Source organism: Melanostigma gelatinosum (assembly GCF_949748355.1).
Source record: "Melanostigma gelatinosum genome assembly, chromosome: 1".
Classification (NCBI taxonomy): Eukaryota; Metazoa; Chordata; class Actinopteri; order Perciformes; family Zoarcidae; genus Melanostigma; species Melanostigma gelatinosum.
This window is the reverse complement of record NC_136634.1, coordinates 29,151,961-29,167,252: the sequence shown is the minus strand read 5'-3', so window position 1 is coordinate 29,167,252 and position 15,292 is coordinate 29,151,961. Positions and strand designations below refer to the sequence as shown.

At 41.9% G+C, this 15,292-nt stretch overlaps 1 protein-coding gene across 4 annotated transcripts; it reads right to left on the bottom strand.

Moving 5' to 3' along the window:
* Window positions 1-485: 485 nt before the first annotated feature.
* LOC306779949 (protein-glucosylgalactosylhydroxylysine glucosidase-like) lies at window positions 486-10,046 on the bottom strand. 4 transcript variants are annotated; one of them, XM_079272076.1, is made up of 15 exons: window positions 9,941-10,023; window positions 8,062-8,214; window positions 5,998-6,306; window positions 5,709-5,919; window positions 5,182-5,617; window positions 4,963-5,082; window positions 3,862-3,993; window positions 3,672-3,783; window positions 3,404-3,476; window positions 3,188-3,324; window positions 2,971-3,104; window positions 2,158-2,253; window positions 1,972-2,069; window positions 1,663-1,886; window positions 486-801 (listed from the first exon to the last, which is right to left on the bottom strand). In XM_079272076.1, exons 3-15 carry the CDS (start codon window positions 6,239-6,241, stop codon window positions 725-727), a joined length of 2,094 nt encoding a protein of 697 aa, XP_079128202.1. In that variant the 5' UTR covers window positions 6,242-6,306; window positions 8,062-8,214; window positions 9,941-10,023; the 3' UTR covers window positions 486-724. The 4 variants fall into 4 exon arrangements, with proteins under 4 accessions (XP_079128202.1, XP_079128199.1, XP_079128201.1 ...); XM_079272073.1 differs by lacking the exon at window positions 8,062-8,214 and having other exon boundaries at window positions 9,941-10,046; XM_079272075.1 differs by lacking the exon at window positions 9,941-10,023 and having other exon boundaries at window positions 8,062-9,896.
* Window positions 10,047-15,292: the final 5,246 nt, after the last annotated feature.

Below are 15,292 nucleotides of genomic sequence, written 5' to 3'. Positions count from 1 at the left end.
CAGTGACGTTAGAGAGGGGTTGTTCGATTTGTTGTTTAGGATTATCCGCAAGGGCGGGCCCTGCGGATCGGAACAATAGAGAGCAATGGCTCGAGGCAGGTAAACCGCCAACATGTGAAGACAGATCGAGCGAACCCAATGAAAAGTTTAGGGCGGAGTTACAGCGTTGATCAGATTTAAATCAACCAACCGATATTTGGCAGGATTTGCGCCGCCCCGTCTGTGATACTCAAACACATGTTTGACAGCTTTATCTCCCGTTCTTTAGTCATTTCAGTTTGAGGGACACAAACAGTTTTTATGTAAGAAAAATTAGCGTTTTTTTCTGTTCTTTGTCACACCCTCTCCTGCACACTGTAGGACTGCTAAACAAAGACACCGGATATCAGAATCAAACATGATATTTTAAGTCAAACAACAAAGGTTTTTTTAGATCCAGCTCACCAAGGTGAACATTCTCAAGAGATGGAAAGCAAAAGGGACAATTAAGCTTTGCACAAAATGTAGTTTTATTTGAATATAACTCATTTACAATACAACATTGGTTTTATAACACCGATGGCATATCATGAAAATAACACTAAAAATTTCATACATTTTGTCCATGATTACTAATGCTCGAGTGAATGGAAACATACAACTTAACGGCAGGTTAGATATGAAATAACTTGCTCAACATATTTTTAATTGCTGGTAAATGATGAGGAGGGTCATGGCCATTGTTTCAGAGAGGCCAACAGGAATACGCCGAGACCAGTTTACAAACACACCCGGGCCCTCGAGGAAAAGTAACCGGCTTCCCTGAAAATATAGATGTATATTAGTAAATCAATGATAATCTGTTACTGCATCAGTGCCATTTAAAAAATATGAGATCTGAAATCAAGGAGCAAAGTGAAGATAACACAGTACTAAATAAAATCACATGAGACTTGATGCAACATATTAATTAACAGAAAAATACATGCACATGAATTCAAACAAATAGGCTTGTAGAGGATTTGTTTGGTCATTTTCGGTCTTCCCTCTGTTGAAATATATCATGTATTATGGATTGGGGTGGAGTTTACACTGGAGTGTATTAATCAATAGCATCTTGGCAAATTATTGAGAAACGGAATTCCTCTGAGTATGAATTGGTTTTGCAAACCAGAAGCGTCCTATCATCCTCCAGTGTGCAACATCTGCCACCACAGTCTCCAGATTCACTCCAACATACAGTCGACTGAAATCACATTGTCTTATTCTGACAAATGGTATGTCACTTTCGATTACTGACCAACTCTGGAGCCACTATTTTTGTAAGCATTATGGGAGGTATGATACCAAAGAGGGAGTGTGAGCTCTCGCAGGTATTTTCTCCCTGGATCAGAGGGATGGTGCCATTTCTGGAGTTGTAAAATATGTCATGCATGCAGTTTAAGACTGAATTTTCCTCATTATTGCACTCTTTCTTACTTTGTAACTCAAATACTGTGCCATACCTATTAACTAATGTACTACTGTTGTTATCATTATTTTGTATTGTATCATTTTCATATTCACCATTTGTCTGTAGTTTGGAAGACTAAGTGTGTTTTTTAATATGCAGCACATTTAAGGATGAATATCCTTGTACTAAAAACTAAAATCTATTTTTGCTTGTGTGTGTGTGTGTATCACCTGGCGTTAGAGGGATTGTAGTTCCTGATGCCTTCAGGACAACCTGCAGATCACAGGACTTAATGTTGCCAGCACTGTTGGCCTGTTCCCTCAGTATGATACAAACTTCATCTTTCCTCAGCAGCCAGTCCATCTGACTGCCCAGGTAGTTCACACCACGGACGCAGAGCTCAGAAATGTCATTGGGAAGAAGTGGGGAAAAGGCCAAGCATTCCTTCTGAACTCTAGAAGAAAAACACAGCATGTCACTCTCTGTATCGCTGCCTACATGCTGTGTACATATTGAGGTGTTTTTCATTGTGAACTGACCTAAAGCCAGTATAACCAAACAGCACGGCTTGCAGGAATCCCCCCATCCCTGTGAGAAAGTTGACTGCACCAGAGCCATCTGCTGATTCACTCCATACCTGTGAGGGGAGACAATCACACATTCACAGGATATCCAGTAAACAGGCATTTACTAGCATTATGTGGCTGTGTGAGTCAGAAGGACACCTGGAACGGCCCCTGGATGTTTTTGTAGCACTTCTCAAGTAAACGTTGAGCTCTCTCAGCCTCGCCCAGTTCCAGCCAGCCGATTGCAAACATACCCTTACAATGGAAAGCAAAAGCATTGGTATAAACATACACTTATTAAGAAAGAAGTATCAGCAACAACAGGCTTTTAAATCCAATACAAGGAGACACTGTAAAACATATAATTATGTGCACTACAGGCAACTAATACAACTAAAAAACCAAACCAATTTACATGACAGCTGTTGATACTAGGTCATTTGCATTTGCGTAATTTGGTTTTACAAAATCTGTGATGAGCTATTAAAATAGTTGTTACAGATTAAAACACCAACAGTCTAAAGTAGACAAAAATGAACTCCACCTCTAGCAGTTATATTTGGTAATAATCAAATCCAATCCAATAAAATGCTGACGGATATGTACTTTGAGTACATTTTGCAGTAAATACTTGTACTTTAAAGCTGCATTTGTGTGTTTTTTTGGATAAACACTGACATCATCACCTTATGAAGTTGATGTGACTAACGTGTTAGCAAACAGTTGCCTTTGTTCACATTCAGCATTTACAGAGCAACATTAGCATATTCACACTCTTTTATCTCCACCTTCACAAATATGGCCTAATTTGAGCTTTAAGTAAGATTATGAATGCAAGACCTTCAATTGTGTATTTTTTACATTGTGGTTTGGCTACTCTTATATATACTTTAGTAAAGGATCTGAACACTTCTTTAAGTGCATTTGGCAATAAATCTCTGATACAGTCACATGCAACATGCTGTGTCTTACCCACGTCATGGCCGGACCATTAGGGTCTGTTACTGGTTCATACGCTTCCAGGTCATTTCTCCTGATCTCTGGGGACATCAGCAGTCCAAGAGGATAGCCCAACATCACCGTGTCTGCCTGTTTCACTGGATGACCTGTGAGAAGTACAAATTATATTCCCACATCGTGGACATGATTATCTTATGAAGGTCAGTGTCCAAAAGAAACAAAAAGTAACCTTTGACGTAGCCATCGAACTCAGGATGGTACTGGGATTCCTCGTCAAAAGGTATTTTGAGGTGTTCGGCCACTTCCTGCCATTCTTTCGGTGCCGGATGTTGTAGGAGGTCGGCCAAATCTACAGCGAACTGGAGACTGATGAATGAGAAACGTTCTGTGTTATTGGTAATCACCAGTTAATATCCACTGCAGGAAAATATTCAAATACCAGTACCTGAATTTGGCCACCGCGTTTGTGTACACAGAGTTGTTGACATCGTAGTAATACTCATCAGGTGGCATGACACCTGAACGGGAAAAAAGGGAAATGCTTCATGCTATTTTAGTTCTACTTTGTTACGTTTTGTGTGATTTGTGTTTTTCCGTGGAAGATGAGAGAGGTCAGATGTCTTTAATTTAACTTCTATTGACTCATTTGCCTGTTAATCATGTAAAGCTGAATGTATTCTGTATAATAATCCTTCTAATCATGTTCTTTTTACCTAAGAGGTGATACTTCTGGTCCTCGAGGTTCCATGATGCTCTAGAAACCCAGTAATCTGCCACACCGTAGATCACCTCTCTGCCCTGGCCCTCTGTGAACATGGACAGATCCTGCAACAAAGAGCTGAGTTGATATCCTCACACAGGCCCGGGTGAGACACTATGATGAGTGGGGATAAAAGAGTATACCTCAGTGAGGTAGAGATAGTGTTGGAAGGCCAGGGTGACATCTCCATTTATGTGAATCTCTTGTTGTCCATAAATGTCCTCTGGACACACCTCCCTCCCTGACACAGCACTCTCCCATGGGAACTTCAGTCCCTGTATTGGTAACATCTTTTCTTTAGAAGACTCAGTCGCAGTTTCATGGTTATTGTTAAAATGTAGAACAAGAGCACGCAGAAAAAGAGTAACAGTATCAGCCCTAAATTATACACAACACTGTTACCACCAGTCTGTTTCCATCCCTCAGCAACTTAACTGACACGAATATGATATCAAACAACAACGCTCTCGTTTACTCTTATCTGCAGATACTCTATTTGTTACAGCTATTAAAGACGCTTGAGGCTAAAGTGTTGCTAGTACAACATTCTAGGTAAAGTTAACTGTAAATGTTGAATTACTGTTGATGTAATGTAGCTCGTTTTGATCTTTTGTAGACTTTATTTTTTAGTTTTACAAGCATAATTATTTTTGTTGTATTTCCAATGGGGACTTAAAGGAAAAGTTTAACATTTGGGTAAAATACACTTTTTTTTGCCGAGATTTAGATCAGAAGATCGATACAACTCTCGTGTGTGTATGCTCATTTAAAGAATAGAGCTAGATGTTCAGCCTAGAATAAAGACCTGAAGCTAGTCTGGCTCTGTTCAAAGGTAACAAAATGCATGCATATACCTATAAAGCTTACTGATTCACATGTTGCATCTTGCCAGGTTAGCTCTTTCCCGCCTTGCTGCTCGTCTTTCGCTAAATGAAGCTGCTAAGCTAAGCTAACCTGTTCCTGGTTCTGCTTCTGGACTAAATTCATTGTTACAACACACATGCTCTAACTTTTGTGGATTGCATCGCATCCTTTTCTGATTTGTTACTACCATTGAGTTTCTCATGTGTTGTCCTAAAGTTTTCAGTTTCACATCTGCTCCCAGTAAAAAAAAAGCTACAAAGACCAAATGTTCTCTTCAACTTTGTTAGGAATGTGTTTAGCTCACTGCATAGCTGTGCACTCATAGTCAGTGAGGGAAGAAGAGCTGTGATGGTGATGGAGTATCCCACTGATGATCATACCTTGAAGCCCTGCTTTTGGGCATTGTCTTTTGCCCCATCCATAGTCCCCACCCGGTACTCCAGCACAGATCGGGCTAGCTTTGGATAGAAGAGGGCTATGGCAGGATACATCCAAATGTCCTGTCACAGGAAGGTGGGATCATTGTGTGATACATCATACAACCCAAACCAACAACATCCAAACAACATAGCTAGCCATCAACGGACACCATGCCTTACCTGGTCCCAGAAAATGTGTCCCCAGTAGTCCTGACCATCCCCACCATTAGACAGTCCGCCTGGACTGACTCCACCAAAGGAGCTGGAGGTGTCATGTATGGAGGGGAAGGTGCTAAGGAGGTAAAACATGCAGCCTATCAGAGCCTTGCAGAGGCCCTCTGACCCTGCCACCTCCACCTTGCTCTGCAGCCACAGTTCTTTCCAGGCCTTCTCGTGAGACGGACGCAGGTCACCAGAGGCTATCAGATTCAGGCCCTCGTCATAATTGGCCTCAGCTGTGTCTAAACTGTTGGCCACAACCAGGATGAAGGCCCAGCGAGCCTGGCTCTGTCCTGGAAGCAGTGTCAGGGTGGGGGGTTTGGGGGTCCAGATAAGGTGCACTGACGGACAGGAACCTCCTGGGAACTCAGCAGTGGTCACCTTTCCTTGGACGTGACTGAGGGAGAGTGGGATGTAGACTGTGTGAGGCATCATATTCATACTGCAGTTCAAAATGCGCATTTTACAGATGTTTTTGTGAAGCGTACCTTCCTCCTTTGTAATCAGGACAAGACTCGAAAACAATGTCTTTGCTTTGAGGTGTGAATGAGCTGACCAGATTCACAGTGATTGTCTCCTCTGAGGTCACCTGACGCACCATCAGAATCTCCATCACCATCAGGTTAGGGTAGTATCGGTGTGAATACAGAGACTGTGAGACCGTTACACTTGCTGAGCTCAGGCTGTGGGTGAAAATACCTGAAAATACCATTAGTCGTCATAATTCTTCACAACACAGATTCCTGCAATCAGACGGTCAAATACTGCAGAGACTACCTGTGCGGGTGTCCAGGCTGCAGGTGTGCTGGGCTGGTGCGTCCATCTCAACCTTCACAGCAAGAGGACAGGGGACATCCGCACGGTGACAACGTCCACCCTCCCCGTTATACACCCCCCCCATGTGCATGGTATTGTTGTACACCCTCCATCCCAGCAGCCCATTGGCTAGTGGAGGGAGGAAGCGGCGGTCAGTGGGTAGAGCGTCAGTGGTGAAGATGTAAGGGTCTTCATCATAGGACATGGTGGTGTTCAGTTGGAAATCTGGTTTCCCCAATGCAGTCAGGGTTCGTTGAGAGGGTCCCAGCTCTTCAACAGTGAATAATTATTTCACATAATACAAGTTAGCGTGGTCTGACAACATCTATATTTTGAAATCAGTTCTCAATGGGAATAACACACTGCCTCATTGAGATTATTATGGTTATGTGCTGTATTTATGCAAGCTTACGAAACTAAAATATCTCAGTTTGCATGGGTATGAGGCACGAGATCACTGCTGGAAACGTTTACTGTGGAACCAAACACACACTCTTCACAGGTTCCTGCCTGCACAGGCTATTTGTGGAATGTGTACTTTGACACTTTTGTGTCACAAGACATGTGCCATCCAAAGACATCATGAAGCAATGATGTGAACAGAAAGTTTAAAAAGGAGCCACTCATCCAACAAAACAAAAACAGACTCAAATTCCTCAGTAATTAAGCATTGAAGTAGTAATTACATTGAAGGCAAATAAATAAACATACAATGTCAGAGCTTAAGCTAAACCACTCCTGAAAGTTAATCAAAGGTGTTGCATTCAACAGCCTGCATAAATAATACCCAGCATACATCCTTTCAACATACATTAAACGGGAAGAAACATCTGTTTCTGCAACAAAGAGGAATGCTGAAAAAGCTAATTGAAGATAAAACCTGCAGAAGGTCCCAAAGCGCTCGTCCTTAACTATTTAACCAACAAAAAACAAAGAGCTCATGTGTTGTAGTTCCTTTTGGAGTCCATGTGAAAGCAAAGGACTCAAATGTTGTTGATAAAGTGGGTTGAAGTTAGTAATGTCGTGCTGAGGACTGGAGGAGGCCATGCAGCCTTCTGTGCTGCAGAGAAAACCTGGACATGATTATGGGTCTGCTGGAAAACATGGCATGGATTTAATGTCGAGGATAAAGCAGAGTATGTGTAAACCCAGCAGTGCAGTTTTCACTGGATCAATATAGATCACCACTCGATTTTAACATGCTCATTAGATTTTCAGTGAATGTCAAGAACACAAGTATTTATGTTGTCAACTCCCAGCTTGAAGAAAAAGGTCTTAACGACATAAAGATACACTTTAGTTACAGTTGGTCAGTCTTGTTACAGGCTGTAACTACTGCCACATGTGCGCACATATTCACAATTAAAGCATCAGGACCACTTGGCTGAGACTGTGAAAATACTCTGAAGGTCACCGTTACAGTGTTTACATTTCCATCCCATCTCTTCTAAGAAGTATCACGTCACTCTCTCCAAACTAAATCATGCCATCTCCCCTCTGCTCACCAGTCGCTCTAAACTCCCTTCTTACCTTTTTGCTGTTCGCTCTTTTATTTTACATCTCACTCAACCAATTTACACGATCATTTGCCAACCAAGAAATGCAACATCCTCTGTTTGCAGATGTAATTTCTCTCTTTACCCTCATTTCTCTACTGTAAAGGCAAAAATTGTTCAGGAAATGATTATTGTTATTTGTAATGGGATAAAAGCCACGGTACAGCCTATTAAGAGACGTGGGCCCCTGGTAAACCTGCTAGAAGGCCGCGATTGAGGGTCTCTCTGATGAACACCACCCAGTATTCCTGTACCCAGTACTCACTTCCGGTCCCAGGTGGACGTTTGAGCGCTCTACCAATTTTACACATAAAAGCCAGTTTGTCAGTCAATTTGTGACAGAAAAGGATACAAAATATGAATGTGGTTTGAAAGATTAGTGCATCGAACAGACAAGAAAGGTTTAATAAAAGACTTGGTTGCATTGTGGGAATTGTAGGACCTGGCATTTGTAAGGCTTAGCACATACCGTTTCACCTTATGAGCCTTTCTCTTGATCCAACAAGATGTTCTGCCTCACTCGCAGCTCAGCTGTAGCATTTCACGAGTTTCACCACTTGGTTGCGCTGAGGAGCTGTTTGTGTAACATCTGGCAACATGCCGGGGGTCAGAGCCACAAACCCTGGGAAAAGAAGTGCTTTGTCCATATAAGGCTGCAATCCATCCGCTTCCCTTCCTCTGTCTTTCTCAGACCTGAGGGATATTTACAGAGAGAGCCTCGGCCAGCCTGCCCTTCCTTATTAGGAGCGCAGCTTGTTGTCAGTACTTGTACCCTGCAGGACAGTGGTCCATCGCTCTGCTCTCAGATGAGACAAACAGATGGATGACTGGTGTTAACTACACTTTAGTCCAAACGGACAAGAGCTCAAAACACAACGGGAGTCTCACAGATTTTTACCCAGACGTCTACTGAGCACTCATCCAGCATTTCTATCATGTCAGTGAAGCAAGTGATGAACTGTCCACCTGGGAGCATCAGTAGATGAATGGACCAGTCCAAACATACTGTAAATACATCTGTGTTGCCCTGTTTCCTCTGCTATGCTCACTGTGTTGCAGCTGTTCTGTTCCTCTTCTTTTTTTTTCTCCCCAGTGATGAACATCTGGCTACCAGAACAACTGTAGGCAGGGACGATACAATGTGGGTGAAGCGGGAAAATCTGACGACTCCATCGGTCACAACACATTAATAATACGATGGGAATTAAAGTGGGATTGAGTGTTGTGGAGGGAAACACTGTTCAGGATACATCCTTGTCAAAGAGTAAAGTAACATTGAATGTCTGTGAACAAAGCAGTAGAGGTGAATCTGACATTCACGTGTACACAATAACTAGGAAGTTGCTACAAACACACTTGTTTTTATTAGGGTGCAGACATCCATTCAATATATTAGAAAACCAACATGTGAAGAAAAGCTACATGGAATTTGACTTCAAAGGGGGTATTATTCAAGACGAATATTTATACACATAATATACATCACCACGCTCCACTGCAAGAGAGAAATTGACAATGAAAAACTATGAAAATAATATCTTTATCGATGGTAATATTTAAAACCATCCATAGCATAATAGGCTTTGAGCTGTGGGTAACTTCTCCCTCCACTCACAAGCAAGAGGGTGCTGCTCTGAAACAGGTCCGTCTGTCTGGAGGACGGGCGAAGCGTCGCACATCTTTTATTGCTTTGCAGAGAGTAAAGTGCTGTGGTCGACTGACCTGCTTCTGCGGCCATTTTTTATTTATTTTTTTTAAGAGCATGAAGTGTGTTTGTGGTCACAAAAATAACAATGTATGTGAGGAAGTGCATAGGTGGAGAGGTAGGTGGGTTCAAACACTGGCATGTGGAGACCAAACAACCCAACAGAGTTCTGTGGACTGTCCCCGTCATCAGGACGATGTTGAATGTAGAGACAGAGCCTGAAACGTGAAAGAACTACAACAAAACCTTTACTGCTTGACAACACCTTCGATTTGAACTGCGAGTATTCCCTTTGGCTGCACCTTGTGGCCGTTTATTTCCATCCATACAAAACATACACACATTCACTTCCTGCCACCCTTTAACCCCCTCTGTCACCAGGGTTACGCCCCTTTCCTTAAAGAGGCCCCGTGAATCCGGTCGTTCCCTACAATGTCATGTATTTTTCGCCATGACTCGGCGAGCTACGCACACAGTTACGAACACAAAGCTAAAAGCTAACACATCAGAAAGCACGAAGATTCAACACAGATTCCAGAGATATCTTCAGAATGTCTCTCCGTGAAACCATTACAGAGCTATCAGCCAACAAGCACCAGCACCATAAACCGCTTTATCAATAATAATCATAAATGCACCATACCGTGAGCTGATTTCGTGAAGAGAACAGATAAATTCCTGGTTATTTCTATTCAAATATGTGTTAGACGTATATCCTGTTTGTCATTGAACTGTTTCCTTGAAGAAAGGGGGGTCAATCTAGCTTAGGGGAGCTGGGGGTGGGGATTTTACTTTCGGCGTATTGGATTTTACGCTTTGCGAGGGACGGCGCGGTTTTGATTTTGACTGGCTAACGATTCTGTCAATCAATACAACGTTGTCCCAGCTCAATTCTATGGACTGATGCATCGAAGGAGGGTTCATTCACTGAAATCGACCAATGCTGAGGTAGGTCTCCACAGACACAGAGAAACTGCAGTCAGACGAGACAACTCCATAGATTACAGACACAAACGGGGCTCAGAGAGGATTATGGCTCTCAAAATGAAGCCACACTGCTGTATTTGGATAGATTGAACACTATTAGTGATAAAACAAGTGGAATATATAGTTATATAGGATATAAAATTACAATGGAACAGCTGGTTCCAAAATGACAATTTCGTGAACTCGCCTGACCTCTCTGCAAATTCTGACTTTGATAAAGTGAAGCAGGACAAAATTAGAGAGGTTTTAGTACAGAGAGACTGTTCATATACTGTGCTATGATTTGGAAGAGGTTTGAACTTTCAGCTGCATTATTCAAAAGACATAATCATGCTTTCATGCTTTTTTTTCAGGCGAACCTGAAACTTTTCAATTTGAGCTGTGTGCCATCTTCATTTACTCTTAACCAGTAACATATACAAAAAAACAAAACTGCAATCTTCAAAGGATAATCCCTGAGAATATTTCACATCCGATTTTCTGATCAATTTAAATTAGTATGTGCTTGTAATTGTACATTTTGGCTGACGTAAATTTGTATCACAACCTCTCGAAATATGATTTCGTCAGAGTACGATTTCATTGAAAGACGATCAATGTTGAAATATTGCCCCTAATGTGTGCTAGTTGTTTATTAATTACTGCATGGTCTAGTCCTTGGATTCATTTGTGATCTGTCCCCATACCTCACTGCTGAAACTACTGGAACCTCAAGGTATTGTCCTTTTTTGGTTTGAGAGAAAAAGGTTAATGTTAAACTTTAGCTGCACCATATTTACAGCACCCATCCCCTACACCTTTACTCCCGTGTATTTCACTTCTTGTTTTAACTGTATGCACTCCGTTGGGAGTGTGAATGCGGGTGTGCTCAGAGTGTCAGGTTGGCAAACCTTTTCATTTTTTACGTTTCCAGTTTTCGTAGTACCCTGATTGACCTGAAGATATTTTTTGCTGCCATGGAGTTTGTTAAAATGCTTATTCACAACCGTTGCCGTGATTGTATTCAGTGGTTTTCGGGTTTTCAGTAGTCCGAGCATGCTATTGATTGGAGGTAGAGAGAGCCATACTGAGACATACTTGCCATCTTCGAGGCTTAACAGAACATCATCTTGGTATGTGAGCCATGCTCTGGTCCTGTCTCACATTGCCAGCAGCTCAGAGTTGGACTCAACAGGTAACTATCAGTCTGAAATTGAGATAAATGGCCCGCAAATCTGGAGGTAGATCCAGAGATCATTAGTGCAGGGTTAAAAGAAGGTACCATCCCAAAACAACAAAATGCAACAACATCGAAAGATTTTGGAGTTTGTAAAATCAGCCGCTATATAATGGAATGTATTCTGTCTTCCAGACAGCGACTGTCTTAATCATAGTAACAAAATAGGAGTGGGAGGGACGTTAGCGTTCAAATCAACGTAGCTGGATGGTCAGACCGGCGGCCATTTGAATGTGTTCCTTTCATAGACTGAATAAGAAGTGGAGGCAGTCATCGGGATGCCACTCATTGGTTTGTGGACTACCGTTTTAAAGTGCAGTTGTTGCCAAGTTGTTTCTTTCTCAACAAAAGAACAGATGTCACCATATTTAGAATGTGGAGGAGTGACATAGAGACGCAGGCAGCGACCCTTTATGGTCTGTTTGACTCTAAATGGACCATAATGTACGAAGTGAACATCATGCTGTATTGAAGACTACTTTAAACTAGAGATTGAGACCATAAACTCATGTTTACAATGTTTACTGAGGTAATAAATCAAGAGAGAAGTAGAGTAATTTTCTCATCGACTTCTATACAATTCTTTTAGCAAACAGAGGAGTCGCCACCTGCTGGTCTGTAGAGAGAATGCACGTTTTAAGAAACTGCTGCATCAGCTTCACTCGCAGAACCGGTGATTGCCGCCTGGTCCGTTGCCATTCAGCCCGCTTTAGCAAGCTAACTTCTGTATAAACTCAACTGACTTACGGAAAATCACAGACTCACTTAGGTGAGGATTTGCAATAACGACTAAAATGAGCAGTGGAGTAGTAACATTAGCATCGAGAGTCAGAGTAAATAAGTAAAATTGAATAACTTAATACTTCCTGCGTAAGCTCTCTTCCCAGCAAGCTGCGACACTTTACGTCCCCTCTGATGTGGTTGTCGCCATAACAACAAACAACATCTGACCTTTTCTTTTGTAGTCAAATGACCTCGGAACAGTTCACAAGACAATGAATTGAAACAGGTTCCTCAAAAGACATTTGTATCATCGAGCTCTGTTTCATCACCGTCTGAAAGTTAAAAGGCTATAAAACTAACTTCATAACTTGATCTAGTTCAGCTGGGCCTTCCAGGCTATCAAAGTCCTGTCTCTCTTCCTTCAGCTGACATCCACCCTGCATCGTTTGCTTTTGCACCTTCAACACTTTCGCAGCACACATGCCACACATCCATGCATTGGTTTCATGCTTTCATGGCTAACATTGCTGATTTCCACACCGTGTGGTGTGTAATGTAATACATTACAGACAGATGGCTGATCCAAATCTGCCTGCAGGAGTTCACAGCTCACATGCTCGACTTAAGTTTTAAACTAAAGCGAAAGCCTTTTTTTCGACTTCATCTAATTGATACCATAAATGAAAGGTAATTGGCTTTTACATGCATTTACTCTCCACTGCAGCTCTGCTCACCAGACTTGGGAGGTCACCCTGGAGAGAAATAGAAGGTCTATGTTCATCCTTTAGTCCTACCCAGATTGATCATCTTGTCGATAGTGCTACAAGCTCACTGAGAAGGACACTAGACTCTATTGCTCCTTTAAAAAAGAAGTTAGTCAAACAAAGGAGGTTCGCTCCATGTTATAACCCTGAAACCCGCAAATAAAAGCAAACATCGCGAAAACTTGAAAGAACATGGCATTCCACTAACTTGGAAGAATCTCGGCTAGTCTGGCGAGACAGTCTTAAAACGTATAAGAAGGCCCTCCGTAATGCCAGAGCAGCTTATTACTCATTGTTAATAGAGAAACATAAGAACAACCCCAGGTTCCTCTTCAGCACTGTAGCAGGCTGACAGGGAGTCACAGCTCTGTTGTGCCGAGTATCCCTATAGACCTCAGTAGCAATGACTTCATGAACTTCTTTAATGATAAGATTATAATTATTAGAGAGAACATTAATAATCCCCTGCCCTCGACAAGTACCGATCTTTCCACAAATAGAGTAACCTTAGCTCTGGTAAAAATAATTAATGACCTTTTAATCATCATTTAACCTCACCTCATTTAAATCAAGATTGAAGACTTTTCAGTTTGCTGCTGCCTTTAATTGAACCACATTCAATTAATATATTAATCAATTTCCTGCATTTCTGCATTTTACTACTGTATTTTATTTCTTACACTGTTCTTAATTGCTGTTAAATCTCCTTTTCTTTTGCCTTATGTTTTGATGCTTTTAATGGTTTTAAAAAGGACTGCACAATATATCGCCATTTCCTCCGGGACCGAGTTCGTGCAAGGCGTACACTATAAAACGCAGATCGGCAGAGATCTTTTCCAGACGTGGTTTGTGTGTTAGTAATTGCAGAATTGCGGCAGTGTATGGTTGATTGCGTGCAGCGCAATGTCTCAAGGAGACATCGATTCATATTTAGAAAGTGCACAATATGTCGGCATTTCCTCCGGGACCGAGTTCGTGCAAGGCGTACACTATAAAACGCAGATCGGCAGAGATCTTTTCCAGACGTGGTTTGTGTGCGAGTAATTGCAGAATTGCGGCAGTGTATGGTTGATTGCGTGCAGCGCAATGTCTCAGGGAGACATCGATTCAAAAAAGCGAGTGTCTCTCCACTCCGGTTCTGCCCTTTACGCACCGGTCACATGACAGCGCATCCACTCCCAACGCCCTCACCGACAAAACCCGGGCCGGTCCTCTGCCCGAGCACAACAGTGCGCACCGCACAATAACCTCGAGCCAACATCCACAGTAAACCAACACCTGATACGCGTACCTGTTTATCTGTAAGTGGGAGCACGTGCGGCTCTAACAGTTAACCCCTTCGGGAAACGAGGGGGGTGAAGCCCTAAACATTGTTCAGTAAACAAAGAATCATTTCAAAGTGGAGTACCGTGGCCTGATTGTCCTGCTGAATCTCTAAGGAAAGAAATGTGGCGCTGCACCACTGTTTGTGCATTATGTACAGTTTTTCTTTACTTTCTATGCTGGAATACCTGGCGTCAAACCTGCTGTCTTTAAGTATGAAACATATAAACAGAAGCACATTAGGCCTACTAAATAAAAAGGAAAATGACTGAGGGATAATCTTCAAGACAGGGGTCTAGATTGAGTAAAAAAGCAGGAGCAACTTTCAGGCCCTGTCATTTCAGATGATATAATGTTTAATTAAAGCATAAATAACACACAGTAAAGCCCAAGTTTAGTTCCCAGCTTTGCACAATTGGAGGTCCAGCCTACAGAGTAAATGTATCGTTTAAAATAAATGGTTTCTATCGTTTCCATGTTTTATTTTTGCAAACTAATTCCTTGATAATACACATAAAATAAAAAAGATGTAGTGCAATCATGCAGCATCACTAAAACTAAAAGCACAAAATATATTATAATTTATCTGTTGCCTACAGCCAGAGGCCTTTGTTTCACATCATCCTTCATCTCTTTCTCGTCCCTCATTTCCTGTCAGCTCTCCACTGTACCCTCTAATAAAGCAACAAAAATACAATTGAAACAAATCCTGATCTGACCTGCAGGAGACCCACGGACTGAAAACCTGAATGTGTGCTGAACGTGCTGCATGGAGTCTGATGGCTGTAATGCAGAATAAGACTTCATGCGAAACAAGCCTTAGACGACATCATGTGTTGTTGGAGTTAAAGTAATAACTACATAGTTTACATATGTAGTCATTTGACTTCACCACATGGCTGCTACCTAAATGTGATGGACACCATTCTAAAAGAATCAATCTTCACGATGTTCCACTTCACATCATGTCTAATTGAACCAC

Excerpts from the sequence above, each read along its gene's own strand:
- LOC306779949 (XM_079272073.1), bottom strand. The coding sequence starts at position 6,241 with ATGTCCTATGATGAAGACCCTTACATCTTCACCACTGACGCTCTACCC. Across the intron at positions 3,325-3,403 it reads AACGCGGTGGCCAAATTCAG|TCTCCAGTTCGCTGTAGATT; the intron begins GTACTGGTATTT and ends CTCATTCATCAG. Across the intron at positions 1,887-1,971 it reads TTTGGTTATACTGGCTTTAG|AGTTCAGAAGGAATGCTTGG; the intron begins GTCAGTTCACAA and ends TTTTTCTTCTAG.